This window comes from Somniosus microcephalus, chromosome 30 (genome assembly GCF_052327205.1).
Source record: "Somniosus microcephalus isolate GS21.2 chromosome 30, FLI_Smic_1.0, whole genome shotgun sequence".
Classification (NCBI taxonomy): domain Eukaryota; kingdom Metazoa; phylum Chordata; class Chondrichthyes; order Squaliformes; family Somniosidae; genus Somniosus; species Somniosus microcephalus.
Window position 1 is genome coordinate 34,636,436 of NC_141016.1, and position 24,150 is coordinate 34,660,585.

Below are 24,150 nucleotides of genomic sequence, written 5' to 3' on the forward strand. Positions count from 1 at the left end.
AAGAGTAGTGGAAATCTGGAATTTCTCCACCTGCTCCCTAAAGGAAAGCCTTTGCATGCTGTGTTCAATCGAAATGTTCAACACTGTGATAGATTCTTGTTTGTTAAGGGTAGCAAGGAGTGTGGCTCAAAGGAAGATAAATAGAGTTGAGATACATATCAGTCATGATCTAATAGAATGACCGAACAGGCTAGAGGTAGGGAATCACCTATTTATGATCATATGGATTTGTTTCCCATCATATCAGCTGTGGGGAGTAAAGAGAATTGATTCCATAATATAACTGCCCAATCTTCTCCCTCTGGCCTGATTGTACTGACCAGTGCGGGAGTACAGCCGCCCCCTGATACCCTGCTGTTCAGTAAGTGTGACTCTGGACAGGGTGGGTCGAAATGCTATTGCCATGTGGTACAATTAATGGGGCCTGGTGTTCACATCAAAGTATCTAATTAGGTCAATGCGCGTTTATGAAGTCAATGTCCGACTTTTGGGGACAATGGTCAATTATCTAGGTCAGTCAACAGTTAATGAGATAAGTGATCAGTGTCTTGTTAATACGATTGATGTTAATTAAAGTGACTGCACCACTGAGAAGTTCAGTGCGGGTCCCCTAAGTCAGTGTACCGGTAAAGTTGACGGTGCACGGCTGGTGACATCATTGCGCTGTTAATCAAGTGAATGTCGGGCTAATGACCGCAGTGCAGGCACCATCACACAGGAGCATCAGCAATGGAAATGGTGCCCGGGGTTTAGGACAGTGCCGGTTTAATGACGTCAGCGGATGGGTAAGGAGCGCAGTGAAGGGACCAGAAAGTCCGTGTTTGGGCAACGAGGCCAATCGACCGCCCGTAACATCAGTGCACGACAAATCAAGTCAGAATCATGGGATGGTTAACAAAAAGGAACCAAACCAATGACGTCAATGCACAGTTCATCAAGTCAGCTTATTTTTAGCAAGGTTTCTGAGTTGTTACTTTCGTGAAACTGTGGTTAATAAAGTCTGTAATTTGTTAATGGGTCAAAGTACATTGAACGATGTTCTCCGTCAATGATGTCAGCGTGTGATTAATGATGATAACCCGTAGTGAATGAGGCGGTGTCCTATTAATGAACCTACCGTGATGGTCTATGAGGTGTGCACAAGTTAATGAGACAGTGCGCGACTAGCGAGTTGTTAGACACCGATTGTGACATCAACTGTCTAAGAGAAAAATACGTTCAGAGCAGGCGGTAAATAAACTAGCAACAAATCTGCTTACTTCAGAACAAATCTTTAAGTTTAGAAACTTTCTATTGACAAATTATTGCGGGTATTTTGACGTGTTCGGCCAGACCTATAACAATAATAGGAAACTGTAAGGACTAGTTTATATGTGATATTGTTAGAGAGAGAAACACAGGAATGTCACCTTCCTCAGTTTTCCCATCATTAAGGAGGAAGTTGTCTGTTGTACAGTAAGTCTGTACTCACCGGAACAGATCACACTGGCATCGTTCCTGTGGGTGCACTGGTGGTGATTTACTGGAGAAAGAGGGCAGCCAACCAGACTTGTCTCGCTGCCTGTACATTCAAAGACATCACTCCGTAGAAGTCCTGTGCCCTCTCCAAAATAAGCCCCTCTTGGCACGGACACCGCGACTCCACACTGAAGCTGAGCACAGGCCACATTGGCGTCATTCAAATCCCAGCGAAGGTCGCACACTGTTCCCCAGGTTTCACCGTGCTGGACCTCCAGTCTGCCCGAGCATGGGGAGTCTCCGGATACTAGTCTAGGAAATCTGTGATCTGAATAATCATAATAATCACAACACTCACGATATTCACAATAAAATATTTACAAATGAATACACATCTGATTAATGACAGATCTGACACTATTGGTTCTCAGATTGGTTCCATTCTGGTCCAATACCGATGATGCTTTTTTTCCTCTAACGCTAGTCGTTATAATGTGACTGTCTGGCTTTTTATAATATCGCTTTATTTGTTAGTACCTTACCCAGTGGCCGTCACTCTGATGTTACAAACACGCACTGTATCAGCAGAGAGAACGCAGCAAAGTATCGATAGAGAGAGAAGAGTAAATCGAAGTCAAGCAATCTCTGTCCTCCCTGCACCCACTTCGGGTTCGCTCCGCTGCCGGCCGCATCCATGTTCTCCTCCAGAAAGCAGAGGCCGAGATGGGCCGGCAGAGGGCGCCCTCGCTTTCCCCCTGTAACTGCAGGACGCCGAGGGGAGAATTTCCCGACCACCCCGTCTCCCTCCAGGAACACCCTGCCTTTACACAACACACGATGCATCCGTTTGATGATGACGGTTGGAGCCGGTACAGCTCATTAACCCAGAATGACCCGAAAGACGGCTTTTCGCAAATGCCTTTTCCATGATTCGATTTTCCTCAATCAATCTGCACCAGATTCCAGACCAGTCCTCCATCGCTCTCTGTGAGAAGAGTATCCGGACACCAGTCCTAAGTCTGTCTTTCTCTCCCTTCAGTATTTCACACCTTGTTGTATTGACATGTTGAAATTAAAGTTTTTTTTTCTCAGATTCACCATTTCGCCCCATTTACTGCCTCCAGTAGCTCACTTCCTGCTACAAGGCCCATTATTCAGCACAGCGGTTTGTAGAGATCTGACTCCAGTTTTGGCTCTACACCACTTCCAGGGTTTAATTGTCCCTGTGTACCTGGTTACCGGAACTATACACGGTGCACAAGGCGAGGCCTGGTCAGAGCACTGTCTAGTTTAACTCTGAGCTCTTGTGCCTCGTGACCGGATGTATACACACAGCACAAGGCGTGACTGGATGGAGCTCTGTTCGGTGAAATCCAGACACCCTGATTTGCCCTGCACTCTTTTGCTTACATAGTTGAGCATTCGGTTTGTTTGCTGATTGCTGTTGTTCGCTGATTGGACATCAGAGGATCAAGGCCAAGAGCTACGCTCGATCAAAAACAGATAGAGCCGTGAATTTCTAAATGGTGAAAAGGTAGAAACATTGAAGGCCCAAAGAAATTGAGGGGTACATGTACACAGATCAATAAACTGCAGTGGTCAGTTACAAAAACATAATATAACATGCTAATGGAATGTTAGCCTTTATATCTAGAGGGCTAAAATTTAAACGGGAGGAGGTTTTCCTACAGCTATACAGCGCCCTGGTTAGACCACATCTGGAGAGCTGGGTACAGTTCTGGGCACCGCACCACAGAACGAAGATATTGGCCTTGGAAGGAGTGCAGCGCAAATTCACCAGAACACTGCCAGTGCTCCAAGCGTTAAATTATGAGGATGGATGACATGAACGAGGCTTGTATTAACTGAAGTTTAGAAGGTTAAGGGGAAATTTAAATTGTGTTTATAGAATTTTGAAAGGAACTGGTAGGACTGATAGAGAGAAACTTCTTCCACTGGCGGGGAGTCTGGGACCAGGGGACAGAACCTTTAAATCAGAGCCAGGCCATTCAATAGAGTTCAGGAACAATTCTTCACATTAAGGTTGGTAAAAGTGTGGAACTCCTTCCCACAAAAAGCAGTAGATGCAAGCTCAATTAATAACATTAAATCGCCATATAGGGGCCGATCTCTAACATCAGATTCAAAGTTTTACAGTGAAATTCCCATAACCACTTATTCATTTAATCAAACAGTTCAGCAAATCTCCTCAGAAGACGACGACTATAGTGACCATGATTGATGAGAAACACGGGCCGGAGTGCAGATTTCCAGCCATGTTCTCTCTCTTCCCCACTCGCTCCTGTTTAACTGAGACAGAGAGTGTCGATGTGAAGGGAGCCGCAGTGATCCCAATCCTCCCTCATCGACCTCCGCCACTAACAGCGAGTAACCGTTCAGCACATACCCCGAATTACCCGGATTAATTTCGGGGAACGCAAATCAATAGTCACCACAACTCTCAGTAAACAGGATCTCTTAACTCCGACCAACACTTATACGACCGGATCCAGGACGTTCCCTTTGATAACCGGGACCCAGACCGATCCCTTTGATAACCGGACCCAGACCACTCCCTTTCATAACCGGACCCAGACCGCTCCCTTTCATAACCGGACCCAGACCGCTCCCTTTCATAACCGAATCCAGACCGCTCCCTTTGATAACCGGGACCCAGGCCACTCCCTTTCATAACCGGACCCAGACCGCTCCCTTTGATAACCAGATCCAGCCCGCTCCCTTTCATAACCGGACCCAGACCACTCCCTTTCATAACCGGACCCAGATCGCTCCCATTCATAACCGGACCCAGACCACTCCCTTTCATAACTGGACCCAGACCACTCCCTTTGATAACCAGACCCAGACCGCTCCCTTTCATAACCGGACCCAGACCGCTCCCTTTCATAACCGGACCCAGGCCACTCCCTTTGATAACCGGACCCAGACCGCTCCCTTTGAGAACCTGGACCCAGACCGCTCCATTTGATAACCGGACCCAGACCGCTCCCTTTCATAACCGGGACCCAGACCGCTCCCTTTGATAACCGGGTCCCAGACAGATTGTGATAATCCTGGGAAATCCGCATTTTTATTTTCTCTTACTGAAATGAACTAAATCAATGATTATATTATGCATTCTAGTTTAAAGATTTCATTGTGTATTGCTTCATTTATAACCATACTTGTAAACCCTGATTATAACCATACTTGGAAACCCTGATGTAATATGCCATGGGTAGACCTGATTAGATTTTAAAATGGAATAAACCGAGGCGCTGGGCCTCCCTTGATTAACTTTTTAAAAGTGCCTCTCAGCAAACAGAATAATAAGAACAGACAGCGTATCTGTGGGAACAGAACTAGCAAGGTCCTGTGTGGCTGCCACTTTGTGGAATGTTCTGATATCTGCAGTGAATTAAAAACATAGTCAAACAGCAAGGACACCACATCTCAGCCTATGGAGACATGTTCCGTTTGTGTTGCCAGAACTACCCCAGATAGGAGTCTTGATGGTCAAAAACAGATGATGTCAGGGTGTTACGGGATGAGGGCCTGACGGGGGCAGGCGGGATCATTAGGTTCGGGGCATCACTGTAATTGCACAGGGGCTTTCAGGTGTAAGTCAGTGATTGGGTTAACTGCTCACCAGAGGCTTTGCTGGGATGAAGTATAAGAAGGGAGTTTCTCAAACACATAGATTGTAGAGACAGTCAGCAAAGAGCTTGGGAACATCCTCCAGACCAGCCGAGGAGGGATTCGGGTTGTTGGAGGACCCACACGCGTCACACCAGGCGGCCGGGCGAGCCTCGAGGCCAGGGCCGATTGGAGTTGAACCCCGGATATCGCGTCTTCTACCCAGGGCATAACGGGAAATATAAATCTTGATTGCACCTTGTTTCACTACCGCTCAGATGCTGTAATGTATCAAATCTCACTTAAACTGAACAAAATATAATAACTGTCACCAATACGGGTCAAGTCGAATCTTTTGGAACTTGAGAGTGAAAGGGTTAATTGGCAACGACCCAGAACCTCTACACGCTCCCTTTGATAACCGGGTCACAGACCGTTCCCTTTGATAAGCGGGACCCAGACCACTCCATTTGATAATGGCTACCATCTCTGTACAGGGATTGTTCCCCCAATAACAGCAGCTGCCCCCGAATATTCCCTCTTGCTTTCGTAATGATGAAATGTCATCGACCTGAAACGTTAACTCTATCTTTCCACAGATGCTCCCTGGCCAGCGGAGTGCTTCCAGCATTATCGGATTTTAGTTCAGATTTCCAGCAGCTGGAGTATTTTGCTTTTGTTTTAGAGTGAAATTCCGGGAATTTGATGTATGAGTTCGGGTAGTAGCAGAATGGATAGTAAACAACACAATAAGTCATTTTTCTTGGAAAGTAAGTGCCTAAATTGGGTAGAGTAGCAATGGGATCTAGAGGTACAGATACACAAATCATTAAAAGTAGTGACGCAAGTTAATAAAGCCATAGAAAAAGCACACAAAGCCCTGGGGTTTGTTTCTAGAGGGACAGAATTGAAAAGGAGAATAGTTATGTTTGACTTGTATAGAACCTTGGTTGAACCATACTTAGATTAACATAGAAACATAGAAGATAGGAGCCCCTCGAGCCTGCTCCGCCATTCAATGCGATCATGGCTGATCATCCAAATTCTGTACCCGGTCCCTGCTTTCTCCCCATACCCCTTGATCCCTTTCGCCTTGAGAAATATATCCAAATCCTTCTTGAATATATTTAATGAATTGGCCTCTACTGCCTTCTGTGGTAGAAAATTCCACAGGTTCACCACTCTCTGGGTGAAGAAATTCCTCCTAATTTCTGTCCTAAATGGCTTACCCCTTATCCTGAGACTGTGACCCCTGGTCCTGGACTCCCCGGCCATCGGGAACATCCTTCCAGCATCTAGTCTGTCTAGTCCTGTTAGAATTTTATAAGTTTCGAGGAGATCCCCTCTCATTCTTCTAAACTCCAGCGAGTACAAGCCCAATCGATCCAATCTCTCCTCATACGTCATTCCTGCCATCCCAAGTATCAGTCTGGTGAATTTTCGCTGAACTCCTTCCATGGCAAGAACATCCTTCCTCAGATAAGGCGACCAAAACTGCACCCAATACTCAAGATGTGCTCTCACCAAGGCCCTGTACAAATGCAGCAAGACATCCTTATTGCTGTACTCAAACCCTTTCGCTATGAAGGCCAACATAGCATTAGCCTTCTTAACCGCCTGCTGCACCTGCATGCGCACCTTCAGCGACTGGTGCACAAGGACACCCAGGTCTCTTTGCACTTCCCCTTCTCCCAATCTATTGCCATTCAGATAATAATCTGCCTTCCTGTTTTTGCTACCAAAATGGATAACCTCACATTAATCCACGTTATATTGCATCTTCCATGCTTCTACCCAATCACCCAACCTGTCCAAATCATCCTGGAGTTTCTCGGCATCCTCCTCACAGCACACACGCCCACCCAGCTTTGTGTCGTCTGCAAATTTGGAGATATTACATCTAGTTCCCTTGTCTCGATCATTAATATATATTGTGAATAGCTGGGGTCCAAGGACCGATCCCTGTGGTACCCCACTAGTCACTGCCTGCCACTTTGAAAAAGACCTGTTTATTCCAACTCTTTGCTTTCTGTCTGCCAACCAGTTCTCTATCCAAGTCAGTACCTTGCCCCCAATCCCATGTACCTTAACTTTACACACTAATCTCTTATGCGGGACCTTATCGAAAGCCTTCTGAAAGTCCAAATACACCACATCCACTGGTTCTCCCTTATCTATTTTATCAGTTACATCCTCCAAAAATTCCAGTAGATTAGTCAAGCATGATTTACCCTTTGGAAATGTATGTTGACTTTGTCCGATCCTGTGCACAGTTCGGATTTCCAATTTATAAAACGGATAAAGAGGCACTGAGAAAATAAAGATTTACAACGGTGATTCTGGAACTGAGAGGCAATACCTATCAGGAAAGATTGAACAAGCTAGAAAAAAGACGGCTGAGGGGCTGAATTAGTAGTGATATTTAAGAATATGACAGCATTTGATAGGGTAGAATAGAGAAGGTTTCCACTTGTGGGGTGAGCAAAACTTGGAGCCATAAATATAAGCGGGTCACAAATGAACCACTCTCTGGGTAAATTTGTTGCTCCTGAATTCCCTATTGGAGTCATTTCTCTGAGATTATATCCTATTTTTCGTCTCGTTCAAAACTCGAAATAAATGGGAATATACAGGCAGCTGTGGGATCTTACTGTGTATTTCCTCCCGTGCTGCCCACAGTAACCGCGGACCCATTGCCCAGGCTCCCCGAGGCTGAGAAACCTCCCTCCCCAGTCTCAGATTCACAGTCTGTGGAAAATATCAGATCTCACAACAAGCGATGAGCGCAGGCGCAGAGCCGGGCTCACGGCGCATGCCCGGTAGCGGCTGTTGGGTTGAGAATGGAGAGTTGGATTGAGATTGTGACATTTCCAGCGGGTCAGCTCATTCACTGCGGCTTTGGGGCAAATCTCAATGGAAACTTGTTCTGTCTGCATTGTAAATGGGCCCAGTGTCAGCTATTTACTGCTCCCGGTGGGGGGGGGGGGGGGGTGTTTATCGTATAAAATAACAGTAATATTATAATAACACAAACATTAATCCTAATATTAATAATATAACATTAAAAATAACCGGGGAATACTGGAATTATAATCTCTCGCTTTCCGGGGACGGACACCCGCTGATAATTTTACTTCCGCTTTATTCCGGAAACAATCAGAGGCGGCGGGAGATGAGAGACAGAAGAAAGATGTTTACCTGCACAGATGACGCCGGCATCATAGGAGTGTGACCCGGAATAGTGATCCCATTGATCTGAATCACACTCCCGCAGAGCGGCCTCGGTCCCGCCGCACTGAACATCATACGTCACAATGGGTCCGGACCCTTCCCCAAAGTGAGCCCCGCCCGGTGCTGACAGCGCGGCCCCGCAGCCCAGCTCCCGGCACACAACAGCGGCGTCCGGCAGGTCCCAGAGATCATGGTCCACAGTCCCCCACTGTCCCCTGTAGTGAATCTCCAGTCTCCCAGCGCACGGACTGCCCCCATTCACCAGTCTCAGCTTCACCGTCTCTGTAAAATATCAGAAATAACATCAAGCGGTTAGAGTGCATTAAACCCGCAGTCTACCAGCGCACGGACCGCCCCCATTCCCCAGGCCAGAAGGACCATGTGAGGAATCAATGGGAACATCAGACTGTGCCCAGACCCCGAATAAAACCCGGAGTAAATATTAAACATGGCAAAAGGGAGAGGGAAATATTAATAAACGGTGTGAACGAGCAGGGAACCGGGAGTCAGCGGGAAGTTCCCAGCGCCAGAGCGGCTCCCACGGGGCCGGGTGGCGATTGGCTCAGAATATATTCCAGCCTCCAGAGGTCGGAGGATGGGCGTGGCTACAATGGTCAGCTGTCCATCATGGTCAGCACCGATTGGCCGAACGTAGTGAGAGCACAGCCCCAGTCAGGATTGGAAGAAATTCCCCCCAATCCCCGGAGACAATAGAGGAAGAGGCGGGGCTGGATGGTCATGTGATCCTAATGTCAGCACTGATTGGTGAGGTGGAAAGTGAGAGCTGCTGTGGGACCGGCAGCAGTGTCAGTGGAGCCGGCCCTTCACACTCTGCCCTTCAGGGACCCCGTTTATTGTCCCTCTGCATGAAGGCAGCAGCCGCCTCTCAGCTGGAATTAAAGATCTTTAGTAACAGTCCCCGGGAAACACTCTTGTTGTCCGAGGAACACACGAGGAGCGGGTTAATCGGTGATCAAAAAGGCCCTGAGATTGTCACCCAGCCTTAATATTCAATGGGATGGATCAGAGCAGAGAGATACCAGATAACGTGAAAATAAAAGGCGATTACCTGACGGGTGAGCTTGACTGTTCCCGGGTCTGCCTGAAATGAGACATTGAGAATTAGAGTTCGCTTGGGCAAGAAATGGATAAAACTGTCAGAAAAAAAAGTCACAAATACAAAGAACTGTGCGGTAAAATTTCCCATCAATTTGCGAAAGAACTGATACCGGGGTCTGTGATTTCATCTGTTCTTCATTCCTTATAAAACCGCAAATACAATCTATGCAGCAACCTGACATTTGTAAAGTGCCTACAGTTTATCGAGAATGATTTTCACACAAACACACACTGATCCCTGGGCGCACTCTCTCCTTGTGGTGACGGTGCTCGGGCCCCATTTATTACCAGTGTGTCGGTGCCCAGAGATGGCGGTGGTGATGGACCTGCTCCTCCCGAATGCTTCTCCTCAACGTTGTGCGGTCTTGGGCCAGGGATTCCCAGGTGTCGGTGGGGTTGTTGCACTTATTCAAGGAGACTTTGCGGGTGTCCTTGAAGTGTTTCCTCTGCCCACCTGGGGTTCTCTTGCCGTGTTGGAGCTCCGAGTAGAGCGCTTGCTTTGGGAGTCTCGTATTGGGCATGCGGATGTCCTGGCTCGTCGATCGGATCTGATAGAGCGTGGACAAAGTTTCGATGCTGGACATGATGGCCTGAGCGAGAATACTGACGTTGGTGCCTTTATCCTGCCAATGGATTTGCAGGATGTTGCGGAGGCAGCATTCGTGGTAATTCTCCAGTGCTTTTAGGTGGGAGAAGCAGGTCCATCACCACCGCCATCTCTGGGCACCGACACACTGGTAATAAATGGGGCCCGAGCACCGTCACCACAAGGAGAGAGTGCGCCCAGGGGTCAGTGTGCGTTTGTGTGAAGGCCCATGCCTCTGAAGCATACAGGAGGGCGGGTATCACTACTGCTCTTTTGACTGTGAGATTGGTGCTGGGTTTGAGGTCCTGGTCTTCAAACACTCACTTCCTCAGGCGACCGAAGGCTGCACTGGCGGTGTTGGACTTTGTCATCGATGTCTGCCCTTGTTGACAGTAGGCTCCCGAGGTACGGAAAGTGGCCCGTGTTGTCCAAGGTGTCGTCATGGATTTTGATAATCGGGGAGCAGTATTGTGTGGCGGGTGCAGGTTGATAGAGGACCTTTGCCTTACGGATGTTTAGGGTAAGGCCCATGCTCACGTACGCTTCAGTGAAGGTGTTGACGATGGTTTGGAGTTCGACCTCAGAGTGTGTGCAGAAGCAAGCATTGTCTGCTTAATGTAATTTGATGAGAGAGGATGGGACGACGTTGGACCTGGACTTGAGGTGATGGAGGTTGAACAGTCCTGTTTGTTCTGTAGATTAGCTCCACTCCAGCGAGGAGCTTACTGAGGATGAGATGGAGCATTGCAGCAAGGAAGATTGAGAAGAGCGTTGCTGCGATAACACAACCTTGCTTGACCACGGTCCATACGTGAATTGGGTTTGTGGTGGATCCATTGGTCTGGAACACGGATGGCATATTGTCGTGAAGCAGCCAGAGGATGGTGACAACTTTTGAGGGCAGCCTAATTTGAGGGCTCTCTCACAGTGATATTAGGTAGCGAGGTAAAGGATTCCCATGCAAAGTTCATGATGGAACATAAATATGATTGAAATTATGTTACAGATAATCTTATTGTGTGATGCATTTCATCTCTTTTATTTTAAACCAATGTTTTCCACGTGGAAATTTCAAAGTTTCAATAAAGTTGTAACTGGAAGTTTCTGCTACTCATTTTATTTCTAAGTTCACCAAACAAAACAAAATGAGCCGTTTGTCAGGCGGGTTCCCACCTCCTATATCCGTGCTGGGTGTTCCTCATTAAGTTCCTGCTGAGCGAATTCTCTTGTAAACTGTCCTCGCCGATTGGTCCATCATTTTACCTGTTAATGATGTTCGGTTGATGGTCCTCTCATTCACTGCTTAAGCTTTGCTGCTTTTTGAAATGCAGCCAGTTTGTTGACCTGCTTCCAACCCCCCTGATGGTATTGTGTCCCACAGATCTCCAGGTCTCTTTCTATTCTCCCGGCTATATATTACAGACAACGTGACACCATTCCTGTCATCAGCTGCGTTTGTCAAGAATACTTGAATGAGAGCAGTTTCCAAACAGAATCTCTCTGGTCTCGTTTTGGCCCGGGCTCTGTAATGTTGACAGAGCGTTACAAACTTCCACTCCAGGAGAGCCTCTGCAGTCCTTCCCAACACTCTGCTGTCCTGCAAATTCATCTTTATTGTTAACCATTGACAGACTAGTGGGAAAATTCTTTCAGTATTTACTCAAAAACGTTAAAAACTCAACGCTTCTGTTAGAATTGGTCATTTTGAGATTACAAAATAGAGTCACTAGAGAGTGTTTATAAGAAAATTGTTCTCATGTCAGACTATCAGGTCTGTCAAGAATCCAAATAATTATTTTATATTAAATGATTTCAAGTCCGACTTGAACAGCTTTCACAATTAAATGAGTTCCTGTTATGTTTAAGAAGCAAATGAATAGAAAATCTTTAATTGTAGGTTAAAACCTCCAGTAAAACACCAGAGGGAGCTCACACCAAACAATCCAGACTCTGCGCGTTAACAGCGCAAAGAGTAATTTCAAACAAAATATCTCCATAGCCCTTAACTAGTGCTTGGATAAACGTTACAATGGTTAGAAAATCAGCAAACACGCATCGAATATTGACAAGAACAGGAAAAAGTGCTCTGATCGCTATCTGCCGAAGTTAAATATACAAACAAAATCAGGATTTGTTACACAAAACTACCAGAGCATGGGACATGTGGAAGGAGATTGAGAAACATGTCCCGCTATCTCACTAAATGCTATCTAAAACTATGGAGTAATTGGTAGGATATTAAGAAACAAGTCCCTATACCTCATTAAACACGACATGACAATGTATATAAAGTATGGGACATGTGGCAAGAGATTGAGAAACATGTCCCGTTATCTCATTAAACACTACATGATTCTGTAGAAAAAGTATGGGCCATGTGGAAAGAGACTGAGAAACATTAATTGTTACATGACACTGTTCGTATAAATGTATGAAATAGAAAGCTTAATTTAACATAAAAAGCTCATAGTTTTGACGATCCTCACAAATTAAACAAAAATAGCATACAGCAAAACCCGGTGTGATTTAGGATCTTTCAATACCATCAGTTATGATGAGTGTACTTGATAACAACTCCATAAATAATGATTACTAATTGAGGCAATATTGGTTCCACCTCTAGTTAATATTTAACTTTTACAATATTTATAGTCCTTGTCAAATGCTCCAACGCTGAACACATTTTTAAAAATAGGTCAATTCTCTGCATCACATGGTGTCAGACAGCGCTTCACTGAGAAATATCTGGGACCGAAATCTCTATGTGGGTTCATTCGGCAGTAGGTGCAGCTTTGACTGGTTCTACACTCAGTGAGTTCACTTACACCCCAGACTCCGATACACTCTATTCTAACAGTGACCGCGCTCTACTTCCAACAGGCTCTGTTTGAAACACCGACTGGAATATCATCTCCAGTCTGCTCTGTCTGTACGAGAGCCGCAGGGAACAAAATAACAATAACTGGTGCGGAGTTTGTGCTCGATTTCGGTTTAAAATCTAAATTTGACACAAAGATCCTCTGAAAATTAAAGTAAGTTTTGATCAGATGCAATATATAATACACATATTTACTGTCACCGACAGAATTGAACAATTGTTTCCAATTTGAAGTTGATGGAATTTTAAAATCAAACAAACAACCCAAATATGTATTAAATTAAAATTCTACAAATTAACAAAAACATTTCAATATTCACTTCACTTCACTTCATTTCATACGATCCCAATGAATGACATATTTGAATGAAATATGCCCATTATCTGTAAATTGATTTTCATCAACACGCGATTTGTGAAAATGATTCAGGGAGTGGGATACATTTCATGATTTTTCTCCGTTCTATAATTTGCAGAAAATGTTCTTTAAGCTATCTATAAAACAGGATTTTAGTTTCCAATCAGTTTTATAACATCAAATAAATCACGGTAACATATTTCGTTAAATGTACAATGCATCTGATAACAGTGCGATAATGTTACCCTGTCAGTAAACCAGGCTTTGTTAATGATCGAGATTAATGAATATAACCAAACACACACTGGAAACTGAGAGAAACTGAATGAAGTCATCGACCGACAAACTCAGCAAAGATTATCGAGCAGTTGGAAGGAGATTGAGAAACCAGTCGGGATATCTTATTAAACACTACCTGATATTGTATAAAAAACATGGGTATGTGGAAGGAGACTGAGGTACGTTAATTATTACGTGACACTGTTAATATAAATGTATGAAATAGAAGGATTAATTTCAGATAAAAAGTTCATAATTTTGAAGGTCATCACTGACTAAACAACAATACGCACACTCCCGGACAGTGTGGAAATTTCAGGAACATATTTGTTTGGAGAGTAACCTTAACAATGATTGTACTGATAATGAATGCAAATTGAACAATATTGGTTCCACGTCTAAGTAGTATTTATCTTAACACACTCAGTGAGTTCACTTACACCCCAGACTCCGACACACTCTATTCTAACAGTGAGTGCGCACTGCTTCTAGCAGGCTCGGTTTAAATAATTGGATTAGAATTTCAACTCCAGTCTGCTCTGTCTGTTCAGGAGCTGCAGGGGACAAAATAAAACAAACTGCTGCGGTAGTGACTTAGATTTCGGTTTTAAAACTAAATTTCACTCAAGGCTCACCTGGGAATTTAAAATAATTGCTATTCGGATGTAAAATATTCTTATATCTGAATAGAATGACATCGACAGAAATGGGTAAAGTTTCCCTATTTGTAGTTGATGCAATTTAAAATGAAACAACCAACCCAAAATATGTTTTAAAAGAGAATTCTTCAAAAGGCGTAAAGCATTTCAATATTCACTTCATGCGATCCCAATGAATGACAAATTTGAAGAGAAGATGCCCGTTTTCTTCAAATTGAATTTGATCAGCAGGCGACTTGAGACAATGATTCAGGGAGTGATAGACATTTCATGCTTTTTCTCCGTTCTATGATTTGCAGAAAATGTTCTTTAAATTATCTACAAAACAGGATTTTAGTATTCAATAGGTTTTTTAAAATAAAATAAATTTAACCACAGAAGTCTATCTCTTTAAACTCACAAAGTGTCTGATAGCAGTACGATAACGTTTCCCTGTCAGTAAACCAGCATTTGTTATTGATAGAGGTTAATAAATATAACCAAACACACGCTGGAAACAGAGAGAAACTGAATGGAGTCACCGACCAAAAACCTCAGCAAAAAATATCGAGCAAGTGGAAGGAGACTGAGGAACAAGTCCCGAAATATGAATAAACCCTACATGACACTTTATAAAAAGTATGGAGAATGTGGAAGGAGATTTAGAAACAATCTCAATAGCTCATTAAATTCTACATGACTCTGTGTGAAAAGTATGGGGCACGTGGACACAGACTGAGAAAGCTTAATTATTACATGACTCTGTACAGGTAATTGTTCGATCTGGAACAATAATTTAATATTAAAAGTTCAAAACTTAGAAGGTAATCACTAACTAAGCGACAACACACACAGAAAATTCTCCAAACATTTAGGAAATTATATTAACATCAATAGTTGGAGAGTGTATTTAATTATAATTGTACTAATGATTAACGTAAATTTTTACAATATTGGTTCCACCACTAGTTAATATTTTATTAGAAAATATTTATAAACTCATCCAACATTCTAATACTGAAAAACTTTTTAAAATATTTCAGTTCACTCTATCACACGGGGGTCAGACAGCACTTCTACTGAGAAATATCTGTCACAGAAATGTGTGTGTGAGTTCAGTCGGCAGTAGGTGCAGCTTTGACTGGTGTTCTACACTCAGAGATTTCACTTACACCCCAGACTCCGATACACTCTATTCTATCAGTGAATGCGCTCTACATCTAACAGGCTCAGCTTAAATAATCCGATTATATTTTCCACTCTAGTCCGCTCTGTCTGTATAAAAGGCACAGGTGGAAGGCGAATGCGAAATCAGTCCGATATCTCATTAAACTCTACAGGACACTATTAAAATTCAAGGAAACAACCTTAAAATTCCACATCACCTCAATGTCTTCCGTAGTAAAGACCAATAATTATATTATCGTGGTAATAAAAAGCGTATACATAGATAAACTAAACAACAACACTCACAGCAAACTCCCCAGAGATTCAAGAAGTTTCAGTGACATCTTCTTTTGGGATAAAGTACTAAAAAATACTAAGAATTAATGCTAATTGAAACAATATTGATTGCACCGCTAGTTAATATTTTATTATACAATATTATAGACCTGGTACAACACTCTAACGCTGGACAAACTGTGTGTTAGTTCCAGTCTCGGCAAAACACTGGGGTCAGACAGCATTTCTGCTGAGAAATATCAGTCACAGAAATGTGTGTGGGTTCAGTCGGCAGTAGGTGCAGCTTTGACTGGTGTTCTACACTCAGTGACTTCACTTACACCCCAGACACCGATACACTCTATTCTAACAGTGACCGCGCTCTGCTTCTAGCAGGCTCGGTTTAAATAATTCGATTAGAATTTCAACTCCAGTCTGTTCTGTCTGTACAAGAGCCGCAGGGGACAAAACAAAACAAAACTGCCGCGGTATTTGTGACCGATTTCTGTTTTAAATCTAAGTTTGACACAAATCTCGAGTGGCAATTTAAAATCGGTGTTAATCAGTTGAAGAGTATTCTAAACCCGCTCATTGTCACCGACAGAAATGGAGAATTGATTCCCTATTTGAAGTTGATGGAACTTAAAATCAAACAAACTGCCCAAAATATGTATTAAATGAAACTTCTACAAATTAAATAAACCATTTCAATATTCACCTCATACGATCCCAATCAATTGCAAACTTGAATAAAATATACCAGTTTTCTGTAAATGGACCCAGACCCCGATACACTCCTTTATATCAGTGAACGCGCTCTACTTCGAACAGGTTCAGTTTAAATCGTCCGATTAGATTTTGAACTCCAGTCTGCTCTGTCTGTACAGGAGCAGCATGTGAAGGCGATTGAGAAACCAGCCCCGATATCCCATTAAGCTCTAGATGACGTTATTACAATTCAAGAAAACAACATTTGCTTTCCACATCACCTCAATATGTTCAGTAGTAAAGAGCAATAATTGTATTAATGAGGCGCAGATTATAATATTAATAATCAGCGATGACTCACAGTTGAGAAGCTGCAGTAAAAAGATGGTCAGGAAAGACCGCAGCATCGTCCCCGGAGCCGGTTACAGCGACAGGACATGAACATTAACCGAATGTTCTTCCCAGTTACCGAGCGGGCCCTCCAGCACCTTCCGACACCCCGACTGAGCTGGAACTTAATTCGTGGATTACTGTTTGTACAGAAACCAATGTTTCTTTCAAAATAACCAATAGATTTTGAAATGTGTTAACCGTGAATTGCAGCCTGGTAAAATACACCAATGAGAAGGAACCTGCTCATTAATGGATGCAAAGAGCCCAGGTTCCATCCACTGCGGTTGATCTGCGTGAGTCTGATAAACAAAATGAATCACCGACCCCGCATCCGGATCACAGAATCATACAGAACAGAAGGAGGCCATTCGGCCCGTTCTGCTTGTGCCGGCTCTTAGAAAGAGCTGTTCAATTTAGTTCCACATCCCCAGCTGTTTGCCTATAACCCGAAACTCCTTTCTTAAGTCTGGTGCGCAGAATTGTATCCAATACTCCAGCTGAGGCAAAACCAGAGATTTGTAAAGTTTTAGCATTATTGACTAGTTTTTTATATTCAATACCCATATTTACAAAGCCAACTATCCCATACGCATTCTTTACCACCCTCTCAACTTCCCCAGTCATCTACAAATATTTGTCAGTTCCCTCTGTTCTTGCACCCCTCAAAATAGTACCATTTAGATTATACTGTCTCTCCATATTATTCCTCTCAAAGTGCAGCATTTCACACTTATCCACGTTAAATTGCATGTTCTATGCGTCTGCCCATTTCACCGGTATGTCTATGTCTTTCTGAATTCTGCTGCTATAATGTTCACTGACATAATAAAACTCACTACACAATTGGTTTGTGCATAAAGCAAGGCTTTAATCAACCTGTTTCAGAACATGGAGGTCTAGTTGTACTTCACTAGTTCCTTGTCTTACAAAATGTCCCTGGTAGGCTGGGGCCGATGCCCGAGTACTTATACTCCTTGGACGGCGCCATCAGCTGGCCATCCAGCATTATTTCACGAGAAGTTTCTTGATGAATTATGACATTTATAAAACTCACTATATAATACGTTGCATCAATGTATATCATCTGCAATATTTGAAATTGTATTCCATGCACATAAGTCCAGGTCATTTATAGATTGCAAGAAAAGCAATGGTCCTAATACCGACACCTGGGGGACCCCACTTCATAATTCTATCCAGTCAGATAAAAATTCCTTCACCACTACTCTCTGCCTCCTATTCCTTAGCCAATGTACTGCACAAGTTACCATCATCCCTTTAATATAATGAGCGTCTATTTTCGGATTAGTCTTCTGTGAGATACTTTATTAAATGGCTTTTGAAAGTCCATTGATACAACATGTACTGCAGTACCTTCATCAGTCATCTCTGTTACTTCATCAGAGAACTCAATCAGTTTAGTCAGAAACGAATTACCTTTAAATAATACATGCTGGCTCTCCGTTATTAACCTATGCTTCTCCAAGTGAGAATTAATTTTGTGCTTGACAATGGCCTCTAGTAGTTTTATCCAACCGCCACTGACGTTAGACTGACTGGCCTGTAGTTTCCTGGTTTTTCCCTCTCCGCATTTTTGAACAGGTGTGTGACAGTTACAATCCTCCAGCCCTCTGGCACCACTCCAATATCCATGGAGATTGCAAGCTTGTGGTCAGAGCATCTGTTATCTCTATCCTAGCTTCCCTTAGCAAGCTCGGATTCACCTATCTGGACCGGGTGACTTGTTAACTTTGTGTGGTGCCAACATATTTAGCAGCTCCTTTATATCTTTTTTATCTTATCCAATATCTCTACTCCCCACTCCTCTACTCCGACATTAACATCATTCTCTTCCTTTGTGAAAATAGATGCAAAGTATTCATTCAGTAGCTCAGTCATGCCCTCTGCCTCCACAAGAATATTTCATTATTTGCCCCTAATCGGCCTCACAATTCCTTTAACTATCCTTTCGCTTCTTATACGTATGTAGAAGATTTGGGGGTTCCTTTTACATTACAAGCTAATATTTTAGCATTCTCTCTCTTTGCTCTTATATCCTTTTTCAATTGCCCTCTGCACTCTCTTTAATTTGCCTGGTTATCAATTGTATTCTCTATCTTCCTTTTGTCATAAACCTCAGTTTTCTGTTTTATTTTAATCTCTATTTCCTTTGTCATCCAGGGAGCTCTAGTTTTGGATACCCAATTTTCCCTCTTTATGGGGATATGTTTGTAGTGTGCCCGAAACATCTCCGCCTTCAAGGCCGGTCATTGTCCCTTTACTGTTTTCCTGGACATTTTTTTAATCTACATATGCTAGATCACTTCTCAAATCAGTGAAATTTTAGTTCTCTTCCATTTGATTACTTTCACATTTAATTTTTCTTGTACCATGTTCATAACAAGTTACACATAATTATATTATGATCACTATTACCCAGATGTTCTCACTCTGAATCACACTGCATTGCTCTACTTCGTTACCCAGAACTAGATCCAGTACTGTTTCATTCCTCAGAAATATAACAGCTCATTTTCTGTCCCGTAACTCTAGGCTAATCTATTCAGTGTTTTAACTATCTAACATACCATCCCTTTCAAGAACTGTAATATTATCCTTGATCAATCTGCCAGCCCTCCATTATTTTCCCCTTCCCTATCCATCCTTACTATATTGTAGCCATGAATGTTTAGTTCACATTCCTGCCCATGTTTAAGCCAGTTTTCCATCATGGTGAATTTATTATAAACCCATGTGGCAACTTGCACCTGTAGCTCGTCAACATTATTTGTAGCAGTCCTTGCACTAACACACATGCATTCCAAAACCATGCTAGTCGGCTTTGTTTCTTTCCTCATTTTCTTTTCTTCTCTTAATAAGTTATTGTTTGTTCTGTTGCTGTTTCTATGCACCTGGTCTCTCCTCCGTGCTGCTACATCCTGCTACATTTGGCCCTTTCCCCGGCCAAATTAGTTCAAACCCTCGCCCAGGGCACTAATAAAACTCCCCATGAGGACATTGGTCCCAACCCTGCTCAGGTGCAACCTGTCCTGCCTGTACAGGTCCCCTCTACCCGACAACTGGTCACAATGCCCCAGAAATCTGAAGTCTTCCATCCTGCACCACTTCTCCAGCCACGCATTCACCTGCACTGTCTTCCTGTTTATGTGCTCACTGGCACGTGGCACTGGGAGAATTTCAGAGCAGATCACCTTTGAGGACCTATTCTTTAATAGTTTTCCATCTTCTGAAATTCTGCCTGTTTGACCTCAGCCTTTTTCCTGCCAATGCCATTGTTTCCAATATGGACCACAACTTCTCCTGTTCCCCTTCCCCTCGCACAATGTCCTGCACCCGTTCAATGATATATTTTACCTCGGCACCAGGGAGGCAATACACCATTGGGAACTCATATTTGTGGTTGCAGAAACGCCTGTCTATTCCCCTGATTATCAAATCTCCAAAGCCCCCCAGAGCTACACACTCTTGTGCCCCACTGTGCAGTACAGACTCCCACAGTGCCGCACATTTGCTTCTGACTCCAAGACCCCGCGCTTATTCCACCCGGACTGTTATTCAACACTGAATACCGGTTTGTGAGTGAAAATAGGAGTCTATCAGGGAAACACGGACGTAAATCCCCATGAGAGATGATTTTGGTCTCAGACCAACTTTACTGATCGTTATTACTGATATTATCATTTTATTACATATAAAGAAGAATGAATCCTCTCACTTTCTGATGTGCTGCAGCCCTTTACCCAGCACTAAAGTATTCGGAAAAGGATTGAGTGACTAAACACCAACAATCAGATGGATTCAATCCCAGTTAATGCCTTTCCCAAGAGCGGTTCGTAGCGTAGCGGCGCTCACTTCTTTAAATTGACTTCACCGATTCAGAGAGGAGAATGTGAGATCCATGTACACTCCGAGCCGGGAGATTCCCAAATCGGGCCGGTCACCATTCCCGCTGTCGGTCGGCACCAGCTGGGCGAGAGCTGGACCGATAACCCCATTGGGACAGGCCCGGAGCAGCAACAGGTCACCTCACACAGTAGAGCAGCAGTTGCTTTAAATTATAACATATTGAGGTAATTATATGTAACACATTAATATGAAATCATTCTCCCTTCTGATAAATACCGTGATTGTTAATCACCCGGTAGGATTCCCTTCGTCCCTTACACGCACTAAAGCTGGAGTTTAATATCAGTGATCGGCCCCAGAATGGTTCCAGTGGCTCCCCCCAGTACTGCAGCTATAATGATCTCACTCTGAACAGAGATTCAGTCTTTGGTTTATTCACTTTAACCGCGTCCCCGAGTGTTCCTCGCCCTGGACTATACAGGGGTAGAGAGCCGATCCACGGACAATTCCCCATTAGTTGGCGGCCTATATGACTGGTTCTGGTGAAAAAGGAGACACAGACTAAACTGTCGCTCAGGTCCATTTGTGTTTCCCGATATCACATCTGACACCTTCTGCCTCTAATGTAATATATCGGCTACAGAACAAAACGGGATTTACAACCACAGGATGAATGAAACTCGCTTTCACACAACTGTTCAATCTCCCGAATATAAAGAAAAGCGGAACATGAGCCTCCAAACCCAGTGACTCTTTCCAGTCAATACTAAATGTGATGTGATAATTAGGACAGCTCCACAGAGAAAGGAAACGTAGTGAGGGAGAATAAAACAAGAATTCAGGCACCTCAGAAATTTGGGGAAACAGTGACAGGTAAGGACACCAACAGACTCATTTGGAGCCGGACACTGCAGTGCTGGAGTGTTAGAGACACGGAGCAGAGTGGCAGAGGGGCAACTGAGAGACCAATGTTTCCAGTAAACCAGTGTCAAGAAGAAAACACAGGTCGAGGTAGGGATTCCAAACCCTCTCCCTGACAGACAGACTCTATTGACCTGACTGCAGAGAGTGTCGATGCATTTTGACAGAACAACGTGTTCGGGGCCTCTTGTATCCAAGTGTTCCACTGAAGTTTATCCAGCGGACCGGGGCCGTTTTCCAGTACAGAGCACTGGGCGGGTTCTTCAGGCTACAGGTAATGTCTCTACTGCATTCCCCAGTGTAGTGTATGTACCTTTACGGGGAGAACTACTTTTTTACAGCTCCTGTATACTGTAGTACCGGCAGTGACCACACCTGTATATGAACCCTGAGTAGGGATCTGTACGTTTAGTTTTAGAGTAACCCTCATCCAGTAAATACCTGTTGATTGTTCCTGCAGTCTCGTGTCTAGTTATTGAAGGACACACAACATCAGAAATACACGGATGTAACACTGGCGACGAGGCAGACTCGAACCTACCTGCAACTCTGCATTACCTCCCAGGGATTCGCTCCTGGAGAACAGTGGAAGAAAGTTGAGGCCAGAAGCACGGGCGTGTACCACGAGCAACCGCCCAGTCATCCAGCAGAGATTGAGCATCGCAGGGGAGGCTGTTGAGTGCTGGGCTTGGTTCTCCAGTCACTGTGGTCCAGCAAAACTGGCTGGCAACATGTATGGTGCAGACCGTTCCCGGACAGTGGCGGCTAGAGCTGACCGACGGCACAGAAAAGGCCGAGTAGCGTCGACGGGAGAAGAGAGAGGGTAGAGCGCACAGGGCGCAGCCAGTGTTCAGAAACGAGCGGCATTGACGGGAGAAGAGAGAGGGTAGAGCGCAGAGGGCGCAGCGGTTTTCAGGACTGAATGATGTCGATGGGAGAAGAGAGAGGGTAGAGCGCACAGGGCGCAGCCAGTGTTCAGGACCGAACGGCGTCAATGGGAGAAGAGAGAGAGGCGTGAAGGGGGAACGCGCAGGGCGCAGCCGGTGTTCCAGGGCCGAGCAGCCACAGCGGAGAAGAAGGGAGAGCGTGGGAAAATGCCATTTTGAGCCGCAGCGGAGAAGAAGGGAGAGCGCGGGAAAACACCATTTTGAGCCAGTCTAACCACACCCAGGGATGCCGAAGAGTGGCAGTATCACAGCGTTCGACAATGAAGCCGAAGATTGGACGACATATGTCGAACGCATAGAGGTGTACTGCAAGGCGAATGAAGTGCCAGATGAGAGGAAAGCACTGGTATTGTTGAATTCCATGGGAGCAAAATTATATGGCTTATTGCAAAACCTAATAACCCCAGAGAAGCCAGTGGACAAGGATTTTGGAAACATAGTGTCATTCCTACAGAACCACTTAAAGCCCACACCGCTGCTGATAGCAGAAAGATTTAAGTTTCACAAAAGGAACCAACATAAAGATGAAAGTAATGCTGAGTATTTAACGGAACTGCGCAAGCTATCGAAACACTGCCAGTTTGGAACGGGACTAGCAGATATGTAATGGGACAAATTTGTGTGTGGGCTTCAAAGTGAAGGAACCCAGAAATGGCTTCTATCAGTAAAGGATCTTACGCTGGGCAAGGCTTTCAGCATGGCAGTATCACACGAAGCAGCCGCACGGGGTGCTGCAGAGATACAACGGAGACTGCAAGACTATGGCACAAATGAAATGTCACATGGAACAGTGAAGTGCTATCGCTGCGGCAGAACAACACACAACCACAATGATTGCTGGTTTAAGGACAAAGTGTGCAGAAAGTGTGGAAAAGTAGGACACATAGCAAGAGTCTGCAGGTCGGGAAAGAAAACCAGCAGCAAGAAATCTCCACAGGAGAAGTACAAGAAGGTACATAAGGTGACGGAGAGTAGTTCAGACGAACAGAAAAGTGATACAGACTCTGGAAGCAAGGAGCTGGGTTGCCTGAAACTACACAAGGTGATCCAAACAGAGGATCATCAAACTATCTGGGTCACGCTCAAGATAGCTGGAGTCCAAGTGAAAATGGAATTAGACACAGGATCAGCCCTAACAGTCATAAACCGAAGGGACTACAAGCAGCTATTCTCACATATACCCTTGAGAGATACAAAGATTGTCTTGAAGATGTACACGGGGCAAAAAGTCTACCCCAAAGAAAAAATAAGGGTGAACGTTGTATATATCGGTAAGGAAACACCAAAAATGGAACTATATGTATTGCCAGACGGAGGACCACCACTACTCGGACGTGAATGGATCTGGAAGTTACAGCTAGATTGGCATTCCATACAAGCACTGACTGTAGATGCCAAAAAGGAAGATGACGCCACACCTGGACGACTGTCAAAAATGCTAACTGATGCACAAGAAGTGTTCCAGGAGGGACTTGGAACACTAAAAGGCATAACAGCGACGATCAAAATAGAGGAAAATGCAAGCCCAAAGTTTTTTAAGGCCTTATGCGATCCGCCCAGCCGTCGAAGCAGAGCTGGAAGGTTTGGAACGTTCAGGAGTACTGTCCAAATGGACTGGAGTGAGTGGGCCACACCCATCATTCCTGTAATGAAGAGGTCGTTGAGTAATACGCCTGGGGAACCAAAGA

The 24,150-nt window shown here is 44.2% G+C and overlaps 1 protein-coding gene across 1 annotated transcript in view; it reads right to left on the bottom strand.

The window, feature by feature from the left end:
* Nucleotides 1-16,741, bottom strand: part of LOC147098125 (scavenger receptor cysteine-rich domain-containing protein DMBT1-like) — a 43,345-nt gene extending 26,604 nt beyond the window's left edge. The window contains exons 1-4 of the mRNA XM_085971334.1: nt 16,696-16,741; nt 9,395-9,427; nt 8,293-8,607; nt 1,472-1,786 (exon numbers count right to left, since the gene is read on the bottom strand). Coding sequence (XP_085827460.1) covers nt 1,472-1,786; nt 8,293-8,607; nt 9,395-9,427; nt 16,696-16,741 — 709 coding nt within the window. The remainder of the gene's footprint in view (nt 1-1,471; nt 1,787-8,292; nt 8,608-9,394; nt 9,428-16,695) is intronic.
* Between the last annotated feature and the right edge of the window lie 7,409 nt (nt 16,742-24,150).